General features: G+C 32.5%; 1 protein-coding gene across 6 annotated transcripts in view; it reads right to left on the reverse strand.

Annotated features, from left to right (window-relative positions):
- Positions 1-12,387, reverse strand: part of Cad88C (cadherin-88C) — a 372,106-nt gene that overhangs the window by 127,413 nt on the left and 232,306 nt on the right. For all 6 annotated transcript variants that reach the window (XR_011039409.1, XR_011039408.1, XM_068346033.1 and 3 more), the window contains exons 8-12: positions 10,098-10,270; positions 9,624-9,821; positions 3,502-3,640; positions 1,874-2,001; positions 232-359 (exon numbers count right to left, since the gene is read on the reverse strand). Coding sequence is in view for 4 of the 6 variants with exons in the window: in XM_068346033.1 (XP_068202134.1) it covers positions 232-359; positions 1,874-2,001; positions 3,502-3,640; positions 9,624-9,821; positions 10,098-10,270 (766 nt within the window). In the remaining 2 variants the exon portion in view is untranslated. The remainder of the gene's footprint in view (positions 1-231; positions 360-1,873; positions 2,002-3,501; positions 3,641-9,623; positions 9,822-10,097; positions 10,271-12,387) is intronic.

Genomic DNA, 12,387 nt, shown 5'->3' on the forward strand with positions numbered 1-12,387 from the left:
ACATACATATATATTCATATACATACATATATAATCAGACACTTACTCTTTACTATATAAGGGAAATAAATAACCCAAGGTTTTAATTTGCAAACTGTTGTCGGGAAGACTAAGATAGAAGTATCTTACATGTAACAAACACAGAAAGCAGTCGAGATTAAAAAAAAAATAAGAAATGGACCCAGATAAAAACGCAAAACAAATGCTCATCGCCATTATAGTCCAACTTACTTGCTTGCTAAAGACCCTCGAAGATCTGTGTATCGGATCCCTTCTGTCCCAAAGGTGCCACTGTCCGGATCTCTAGCCTGAATCCACGTTAATGTTGCTCCAACTGATGCATCTTCAGGGATGGAAACCTAGTGAAGACAAAGAGGGAATTGATGAAAGGAATCAGATGTCATTATGTAATATTTCTAAGGCTTTCACAAATAACATACTAAATCTCTTATGCTAGTAAATAAACACTTATAATAATCAGATGTAATAATAATGTCTTCAAGGACTTTCATTCATTTGATAAGCAATTTTTAATTATGCATTACTATATTAGGACTAGAGTTATGTCATGCATTACTGCTCATAGTTTATTTAAATTACCTTGCCTTCTATTCCTTGCACCTCCTCCACATCTCTTTACCTACACCACAGTCCTCTCTAACACTTGAAACCTTTCCTTCATATGTAATCACCGTATACACCATCTTGAGCTGCTAATTACCCTTTATGACCAAACTTCCGGACGTTACACACATAATACATGCTATATACACCACAAATACACACACATGTATATATATATATATATGTGTGTGTGTGTGTGTATGTATGTATGTATAACCATGTGCGCATATAAAAGGTGACTACAGTGTTATGCATGCTTCACATATGCTTGAGGGAAATATAAATAGGCAAAAAAAAAAAGAGAGGAAACAAACCCTTACTTAGGTTTAATTCCACCTTGTTAAACCCACGCGTAAAATCGGGGTTTTCACTCAACCAGAATATACAAAAGTGAATAACAACAAATACAATTTCAAAGCGAGCGAAACCAGATTTTCTGATATTACCAAGGCCACTTCCAAACAGACTAAATTATATAGAGAAACATCCCTCTCGTTTTAGAGGTATATCACTGCCAATCAGATATTTCTTCCCCTGATTACAGTATATTTACGAAAGTAAATTGTAAATTTATTAATAATTCAAATATAACCAAGTTTTTTTTCTGTAATATGTAAACTTACATAACCACTGAATGAAACTGATCGTTCATATTTTTCTCTGATACATTTTTGTCTTGTAATAACATTTCCATGACTGGATTTTCTTTAAAACACAATGAAGTAAGTTTAGTTTTTAGGCATTGGTGAAGATCAAGTGTTAGTTATATAGTCTACTATTATGTATTGCAATCTTATAAAATACTCTGCAATGCATGCAAAATACTATGTATATATATATATATATATATATATATATATATATATATATATATATATATATATATATATATAGCCTATATATATATACATATAGATAATATATATATACATATATATATAATTATATATAAATATATATATATATATAAATATATAAATATATATATATATATATATATATATATATATATATATATACACATAAATATATATACACACACACACACACATATATATATATATATATATATATATATATATATTCATCTATCATAACACATTTAATAAGTAGCCAATTAATTAACATCAGGAATCAGGAAGATCGTTTTGTGGCGTTGAAATGTCCATGTATTAAGTCACCATACCATTTTACTTGATTCCCTCAAACCAATAAGCAAGTACTACGTGTGTACTCGTCCAGCACTCACCTCATACTGATCCTCAGAAAACACAGGAAAGTTGTCGTTTGTGTCTCTGACATGGACAGTCACAAGGGCAGATGACGATTTGGGGTTTTCAGCCACGGTCTCCCTCGCTACCACGGTGAAGTTTACCACTGGTGGGGAAACGAAAATAAAATAAATAAAAGAGAGAAATTGAGAATAATATCAGTTGATCCATTCTCCGAATAACCCAGCCGACAATGAAATGCCATCTCATAAGACAAAAAAAAGGGTCCTGGTTAGGAGAAGTAAAACTTTCCTGTACACATATTGTCGATTTACTTTGCTTTGGTATCTCGAGAAACTATAATGATGACTTAAGTCAACTGACGCAAGATTAACCAAGTAAACGCTCGATCTTTTGACAGAAAATCCGACAAGATACCACTTCTTGATTTGCTCCGTTTTTTTATATATCAAGTTGTTACATTTTTACAGTATTATCTGATGTCAAATCTTTAATTTAGTTCCAAATCCAATCATACGCTTTATAATATCATGTTCAAATCTTACCACTTGTTCGAAGTTAAAAAAAAAAAAACAATTTGCTCTAGAAAATCAAAATGATAACCCGGATATTGTCCATTTGTACATGTGATTTCGGGAACAATTTTCTTTCTGTTTACCATATAGCCAATATTTGCTACGATAAATTAGAATCTCGCACATTCTAGAAGGCATTGACTCTTAGGTTCAGCCTCGTCAACAAACTGAAAAGAAGGAACTCCTCTTTCTTACCAAGAGGCAAAGTAATTCTAATTTTGTGTCTATTACTCAAATTCATCATAGCAAATCAGCCTGTGTAATTCATCATTACAATGAGAAGAATCAACACGAAAAAGAAAATTTGAGTTTCAAACAACATTAACATAAAAAAAAATCATCTTAAGTCCCCAAGTTTCATCAGAAAAACCATCCTTCTTGATCCGATTAACAAGAATCTAGAATTTCATAGCATATTAGAAATAAATTTTGAAACATTTTAGGAGCAAATTCACAACAACTTTGATATTTGCTGATTGTTCCCAGACTCTTAAGATCGTAAGCTTATTCATACTTGTTACTTTTGTCATTTTCAATCAAAATCATAAAAATAAAAGGTTCCTTTAGCAAAATCTGTAGACATGTCGATATAACAAATGGACAAGATCCATAAAAACGTAAGAATACATTTTCCCTTGATAACTAACAATGGTAAAACATATACGAATAATCTGATTTTACTAGTATTTCTTTTTTCTAAATTCCATTTCAAGCTTTATTTTTCTCTTTCTGTTAAATATACTTAGATCTATCAAATTTTATAACACAATATGAAGGTATAAAAGTTAAAATAATAAATAAAACTTTGATTATAGAAACAACAAAACTAGTTCAAGGACAATAAACTATAAATTAATGAAAAAAAAAGTTAATAAAAGGTATGTAACAAACCAAGAAAACAATGTATAGTTATAAAAATAAAGCAAAATAAAAAAAAATGGCTCATCAATAACGAGCTATCAAGGATTTGCAATTCAATGTAAGTATAATTCTGACATCTAACCTGACTCGCCTGCTGACATACTGGCGGTACACACTCCTTTAAAAGAAAAAAAGTTAATCCTTCTTACCTTTCACCTTCTCGTAATCCAAGATGGCTGGGTTCTTCACCCTAATGAGGAAAGATGCGAAGTTCACTCCCTCTGGCGGAGTGATGTCAAACATACCACCGTCTCCTTCCAAAAACATTCTGAAGGTGCCATTATTGCCCTGATGAAAATATGAAATAAAAGATTCAAAATTATAACATATTTACACAAATGAATCTGTAATATATGCACGGGTGTATATACATATATATCTACAAACAGTTTTGCAATATATATATATATATATATATATATATATATATATATATATATATATATATATATATATATATATATTATATATATACATATACATATATATACATATATATATACACACATAAATATATATATATATATATATATATATACATATATATATATATATATATATATATATATATATATATGTATATATATTACTCACATATTGCAAAATATCCAAGGTAGAGTCAATAAACTTATTCATCTGTCGCAATAGGTCGTTGAATTATTATGCAACGTGAATCCCTTGCATTTTTATTGACGTAACCACGAGTACTGAACTCAAAATGGTCATATTCAGAAAACTATATACAGCACTAGCAATTTCAGTCATTGATACCGTAAAGTCAGTGCCACCACCCTTGTGATATGTTATCAAGATACTTTGAGATCAAAGGAAACATGCCAGTTCATATATATCATATGAATAAATACAGTATATACAGAGAGAGAGAGAGAGAGAGAGAGAGAGAGAGAGAGAGAGAGAGAGAGAGAGAGAGAGAGAGAGAGAGAGAGAGAGAGAGTTTAACTGCTTCCGAATGGATATAGGTTATATACGTCTCGACGGCATTTGTCAATATGACACTGGAAAGCATTAACTTGGTTATAGACCCCTTTGATGTACGGGGAATTCCAACAATAGCAGCGAAACACCTTTAGATATCAAACTGGTACATTTCTTGCAAATCTGACAAAATTCCAAGGCTGTAACGAACGAAGGTTTAAAAAGTTTGAAACAGAAATCTTCTCTGCGAGTGAACTCGGATATTTTTTTTTTTTTTTTACACTTTTGTACACGACCTGTACAGACATATTTCTAGAATATAACCCTTGCTGATTTGAGAGACCACGTCAAATACTGCTATCAGATCAAATACTGATGGTTCGTGCTCTTTGGAGACCATCGTAATCTAATCATGACATCTATGTCATTGGACGCTTTACATTTCAATAAAATTCATATTTCCGTATTGGTCGATACCGTAAGACCTCAGAAGAAAATGTATAATCACGCCTAAAAGACCGACTGCTATAATTACATTCTTTGATTTAAAGCAAATAAGTAGTTTGTATTTTGTATGAATTTGGTAACGCGACCGATGTTTATCATTCGTTTTTGAAGATATTCTCCGACTTTAGTCACCGACATTCACAATACTGTATTTCCATTTAATCTTTTCGTCAGCTAATCACGGCTTCAACAGTCAGTTTCCTTGTCGTATTCCAGATCAGCCCAATACAAGGTCTATTCTCACGTGTTTTCTCAAATACAGGAAAAATATTTCATAAAACATTGAGACTTTATCGTGTCAGTTTTAAATTTATTACCTCTGCCAACGAAGTTGTAAGGAAATTAAGTTTTCACCCTTGTTTGTGTATTTGTTTGTGAACAGCTTCCTGGCTACAATTTTAATCGTAGAGTAATGGAACTTGCGAGGATTAACTGTTATGTAAAAAAGCTGGGAATGATTAAATTTTGGAAGGTCGAGGTCCAAGGTCAAGGTCACGTTCAAGCAAAATGTCCAATTCACGTAATCAGCCAAAAGTTTGGAAATCGTTGTCAAAGAGACTTCAAACTTGGTTCATATTTGAGTGTATGAAATCCATGCCCATTAATACATGTTAAGGTCAAAGGTCAAGGTCGACCAAAAGGTCGCGAAATAAGTTGCCAAGGGGGGAGATCTGCGCTCTACCGAGTGCCCATCTAGTTTCTATTTCTATTCAGACTAAATTGCCCAATTCTGGCAGAAGGTAAAATTTTCATCCTCCCCAACCGACCATTTCCTTATGAAAATGACGCAGCAACAACCAAAACACTTCTATTAAAATTTAATTAATATTACATCAAAGCTTACGAACAGCAGCATGCATGGACAGTTTTATAGACAAACGCAAATACTTGAATAATGAAGGACCAGACAATAAAGCTGAACATTTAAGTTGTGTTTTCATATGTTCAAACTGAATTTAATATTTGAAGAGAGCATATGCATTGACGTGATGAAAAACATATCTGCAATCAAAACAAACTGTTTGCATTATTACTATCATGATTTTTATATACCGTCTTCTCGTTTTCTTTGCAAATAACAGTTAATCACGATAACATATTTTGGCTCTTTCGGTCGGTGCCAAGTGCCACTCAGTGCAAAATAGGAAGTTACTTTAGTTCAATAACAATACACACAGTTATATACACAAATTCACAAACCTATGAAAACACACACTCATATATATATATATATATATATATATATATATATATATATATATATATATATATATATATATATGTGTGTGTGTGTGTGTGTATACATATATATATATATATAAATCAGAAAGAGAGAGAGAGAGAGAGAGAGAGAGAGAGAGAGAGAGAGAGAGAGAGAGAGAGACAGAGACAGAGAGAAAGAGAGAGAGAGAGAGAGAGAGAGAGAGAGAGAGAGAGAGAGAGAGAGAGAGAGAGAGAGAGAAAGAGAGAACAAAGTCTCATACGATTGAATTATTTGATCTAATTATTTTAATATTTCCTTTCACAGGCTTTGTTTTAATCAACCTGAAGAGAAACCTATTTAATGGCTATATATACAATAGTGTACTTTAAATTGAATCATGCAACTCTTTTTAAATGGTTTGTGTTTTACTCCCCTTTAAAGCAAAGTTCAAAATCTATTTAAATACATTTAATAAGCAAAAGCACAAGAAATTTAGCACAGACCTACTGAAGGACTTCGAGAATAATAATCTTTATGAATTTTTTTAAGTCAGAAAAAAATATTTTTACTTATACGTAAATAACTAAATATTATACATCAACAACGAGAAGTGTGCTGATATCTACTTCAATTGAAAGACGCTGTAGTTATTATACCCGTTGAGATACTACCGCTAGAGTTATTGGGTCCTTTGACTGGCCAAACAGTACTACTGTATATTCGATCCATCTCTCTCACTACGGCTCATTTTGCCTTTGCCAACACATACACGAATATTCTTTTCACATTTTTCTCTGTCCTCTTACACCTGACAACACTGAGATTGCCAAACAATTCTTCACCCAAGGGGTTCACTACTGCACTGTAATTGTTCGGTGACTACTTTCCTCTTGCTAAGGGTAGAAGAGACTCTTTAGCCATGGTAAGCACCTTTTCTAGGAGGGCACTCCAAAACCAAACCATTGTTCTCTAGTCTTGGGTAGTGCCATAGCCTCTGTACCATGTATGGCCTTCCACTGTCTTGGATTACAATTCTCTTGTTTGAGGGTGCACTCGGGCACGCTGTTGTATCTTATTTCTCTCTCTCCTGTTTTTTGGAAGTTTTTATAGTTTATATGTTTAAGATATAATTCAAAATTGTTACTATTCTTGGAATATTTTATTTCAATTGCTAATTATTTCTCTTGTAGTTTTTTCATTCCCTTTTTTTTTCTTTACTCACCGGGCTATTTTTCCCTATTGGAGACCTTGGGTTTATAGCATCTAGCTTTTCCAATTAGGCTTATAGCTTAGCTTGTAACAATAATAATAATAATAAAAATAATAATAATAATAATAATGATGATGATGATGATGTAATAGCTTCCCTTCTAGGCGAGGATCACACCCCACTTGCCAAAATGCTCTCAGTTTTAAGTTGACCTTTGAACTTGGAGTGTAAATCGATTAGGTTGGATGATAGATTGCTACTTTCACGTTGAAGAGTTTCTCTCCATAAAACCAAAAATCCATTCAAGAGGTTTTGTGTCCATATGAATTACAGAATCTCTTTCTTTTACTTATGCTGAATAGAAACTTAGGTATGAAACGGATGAGTCATAGACTATTCCTCATTTATCTTCGACGAAAGCTCACCATGGCTAACCGCAATAGTGTCAAGTTCCATCGCCAATATTAGATTTTTCTCAGATGCGTGATATATCATGAAGGTCGTTTATAATGAAATAATTATATATGTTAGATAACTCTATTTGCTGGAAGTATGTGACATCAGATCAGATGATAATTGGAAATCTTGCCATGCATGTTTCTAATACTTACCAGAAAAGCGCTATTGTTATCTATGTGATCTCTCGATAAAAGTAGAAATGAAAGTAATTTGGGTATCATTGATATATCCCCAATTAAAATGGCCAGCACAACGTTAATTCCCGTTATCTTCTGTAGCGATTCGTAGCACAAATATACATAATGTCTACTTTCCCAAGATAATAACACTGTTATGTCTTGTGGGTGATTTGGCAAAGGATAACAAGTCTGGTATTTGCAAATCAGTAGATTATCTATATGTTGCTTAGTAAATATTTCTTTATCCAAGGAAAATCAGAGCAAAGGTGGGAAAGAGTCTATCCTAATATCTTCTATCTCTCTTTTCCAGAGTGTAACATTAATAGATCCCAACTATCAGTTGGGGCTATTAAAAAACAGTTTACAATATGAATGCCCTCAAGATATTCATCTCAGGAGCTCACAAGGTCCCACAGAAGGCTTTAAAGGAATCATGATATATTCTTACAGCGTAGTGAAGCATCTCCTAGGAGGTTAGAACATCTCACTCTCCCCACAGTTTGAGTCAAATTAGTTTGTCTCTACCGATTAGTCATTTAAGTATAAGTAAAATTAGCTTGTTTTGCATTCGTATGCACAAAGGGAGCCAAGTTTTTTCTTGATTTCTATATCATCAACCAAACCAAAGAATGGAAAATTAAACAGAAAAAAAAGCTTTACAGCAGGACATGACAATAACATACTTGTGCAGTCAATCTCGCCATTTAGAAACCACCACAGCAGTTGACATGAATACAGTACTAAAGATAATATTCATTTAGCTAATGCCAAGCAGCGTTAAGAAGAGTTAATATTATTCCTAAGAGAAGTACTCATTATTTTTCTATAGAAAAGAAACAATTAACTAGCAGCCAATGAAAAAACCAAGTACTGTTTTTTTAATAGAGAAGGAATAGTTAACTACCAGCTAATGGTTAAAAATTATTAACTAGCTTAAAAATATACCAAAGCATAGCATGAAGCTTAGAACAGAAGGACATTTTAATTCCCCTTGTTTCAGATCTACATTACCACAACTTGAATCAAAGTTTCTCGATCGATTCAAGTAATTATCTATTCCAGTACAACTAACTCATATACAAATCGAAAGAACATCAAGTGTTCAGTTTCTTTCAATGTTTTTACCGTCTTTTTTTTATTAAATAGTTGACCAATATCTATCAATAAAAAAACAGCTAACTGCCTACGTTAAAAGCACTTTTTATTTCCTTGGAAAGATCTTCAATAAGGTGAACTAACTACAATTTATTAGGTTAAACTGGCTTACTTTACAAAATAAAAAGCTTTATAATTTTAGATTTAAAATGGTAACTCACCTGATCCATATCCCACACAAAGATATGTCCCTTTGGGAAGATTGAATATTGGCAATAGTTGTTAGACTTTAAAAACCAAATCATAAGAATATCCAGACTATAGTGCATATAGAATTCAATGTCCCATAGTCACATTTTTAAGAACAAGAGCAATTTGAACATATTACTTTATGACTTGCAGAGTATGTATAACCATTTAAATTGATTCCAAATCAAGCTATATAGTCACCCAATAATGTTATGTATTTTGACAAATTTTTCACCATATTCCACAAATTCTTTCATGAGTATCTCAAAAGTATGCAAGCTCAAAAACGACCAGTACCCCAAATTGACCGTCTATGTCTGTTCATTAGTCTGTTTCAACAGATACTTAACAAAGAAAACCATGTAATATTTATGCTAGGATTAACAAGGAGTCTTAGTTATACTTCTTAGTAGGAACATTAAGATTTCTCACCTGATCGTGATCGTAAACTTCGGGAATGGCGTCTCCTATGAGGTTGACAGGGCTGTTGAACTGGGAGCCTTCGGCGATCTCAGCGACGTAATGAGAGGCCTTGAAGAGAGGGGTCTCGTCGTTTACGTCCTCCAATAGAACGGTTACTTCGGTGGTCATTTTTGGTGGGGGGTCGACTACGGTGCTGTCCTCTTCAGCCTTAGGGAGGAGTTAAAAGTTAGTTTGGTCAGTAAATTAGATTTACAGATATCAGATAAGAAGGAGGAGATACCATTTTGTAAATACTCTAATTTTGATTCCTTAAGAGCGATGTGATAATGAAGACAAAAATAAAGTGAATAGTAAACCCGAATGAAATTTACAGAAATTATAAGCAAAACTAACACAAACTGGGATTTCAAAAAAATTAATTCTATGCATAGCTCTACTAATTTGATACAATAAGTATGTTACAATAAAAGCACCATACAGTACCTGAATTTTGATGATGAAAGCGCCGTTATTGGAGAGAGGTGATTCTCTGTCCAGAGGCTTTTTCACATACAACACACCCGAGTCTCGATCCAAATCAAAGAGACCTCGATCTCCGTCCAGTATAGAGTAAGTGATCCGATTATTGACGCCTCTGTCGCCGTCTACTGCTTTTACTGTACAGGATAAATAAAATATAAGTGGGATTTCAAGATAGGTAAACTGGAGGCGCATCAACTTTAGGCAATAATAACTGATGGTGGGTAAGTTTTTCTTTAATGAAATTCTTACTCATTAACTTGACAAACTCTCTTTACATTTGCCATACATAAAATTATATAAGGAAATGTGCACAAATAACAAAAAATTCATTTTCAAGAAACCATATCCTACAAGTGCTGACTTCTAAATCTTCACTTGGTGAAAGAGGAAGATGAAATTCGACGAAATGTTTATTCATTGGTGAATGTGAACTACAAAGATGTCCACTGAATATTCAACTTACGGAGGGAATTTAATAATGTGCTTGTTAACCAAATAGGCACATTGTAAAAGATGTTTGAATATCAATTATATGCATATCAACAGTTTATTCTTTATTACTCTCAAGTATCCTATCCATGTCCTCAGCGTCGGAAGTCGTTATTTTAGGAATTAACAATTTAACGAATATTTTTATAGAAGTGTTAAATATAATTTTACAGTAATTAAAGGGAAAAATTGATGTTACAAAACAAATCTTAGGCAGAAAATAAATCTTTCCTTTATACTACTGCTCTCGTTCCCGTCAACCAATTCTTTGAGTACACATTCTGCAGAGTTATTTAAAGAGGAAACAGGCAAATGCAAGTCATAAAAGTAGATTGAGATATGTATCATTTATTGAAGAAAGACAAAGATATATAACTTGAAATCAATGTACGTTAATATTAAAGTACTGAGGGAAATATAAAGGTAAATAGCATATCCATTCACGGCATATAGAGCATATGCAAATACACGTGGTTTTTATCTAAAAAAAAAGACTAGAAAGTCGTTGTACAAATTTCCGTAATTATGAAAACGATTATTCTGTTTCTTGAAGAATTATATTTCAATTGTTCATTACCTCTCTTGTAGTTTATTTCCTTATTTCCTTTCCTCACTGGGCTATTTTTCCCTGTTGGAGCCACTGGGCTTATAGCATCCTGATTTCCAACTAGGGTTGTAGCTTAACTAATAAACTATAATAATAATAATAATAATAATAATTATAATAAAAAAAAAAATAATAATAATAATAGTTGTTAATCTCACAGTAAACTTGTCCGTAAGTTGAAAGTACATTGTAATGGATGCGAATATAATACTCTAGTGATAAAAGGAAATAATTAAACCATTTTGGTCCTTAATCATAATCATAAAATACAAGTTGAACGAGAAAGCATTTGAGAATGAGTAATTCACCTTAAAATAGGGGTAATTTGCGTAACAGTCGCATCATTATAACCTTTATGGGTACATACAGGAAGAAAGCACAGATTACTGGGGTAATAAGTATCGTAAACATTAAATCTTACAGTGAAAATTAATAAGGTTTTTCAGAATAATTTCATTCACCTATAAATACGCAGGAAAAGAAATTGTAACCTAGTAATAACGGGATTAAAAAACTGTTTTTTTTTTTTCCCCGCACTAAAACTTTCGTAACAAATTAAGATTTAATAACTAAGATTAGATCTCAATTACCCAGACTTTGGACTAAAATCACATGGATTGAAAACTGGTTTTCATAGAAATTTATTCCCATGGAATTTTTATTTCAAGTTCCGAATGTTGCAAGAAATTGCTGTAACCTCTGTAAAATATATAAAGTTCTACACCACCAATGAGAAATAGCGGGGAAAATATATTTGGTGCATGTCAAGAATATGGAAAATATAGATGGCTGATAAAGTACTATGAACAAGTTTTGCCTGCTTGAATTGCATCTAATTCTGTTAACTCGTTAATTCGTCACTCCAATAATCCGTTTCTCTGCGAGGGAGTGATTCCGAAAACTACTAACTAAACACGATCGTTATTGACTCTAATCCTAAAATTGTTGAATAAAATACGCATCCCTTGTAAAAGAAAATTCCTTCGCAATGGCTTCACGCACATGCACGGAAATAACACTTTGGCCATACTTTTTACTATATGTGTGTATATATATATATATATATATATATATATATATATATATAGAGAGAGAGAGAGAGAGAGAGAGAGAGAGAGAGAGAGAGAGAGAGAGAGAGAGAGAGAGAGAGAGAGA

This window comes from Palaemon carinicauda, chromosome 22 (genome assembly GCF_036898095.1).
Source record: "Palaemon carinicauda isolate YSFRI2023 chromosome 22, ASM3689809v2, whole genome shotgun sequence".
Lineage (NCBI taxonomy): Eukaryota > Metazoa > Arthropoda > Malacostraca > Decapoda > Palaemonidae > Palaemon > Palaemon carinicauda.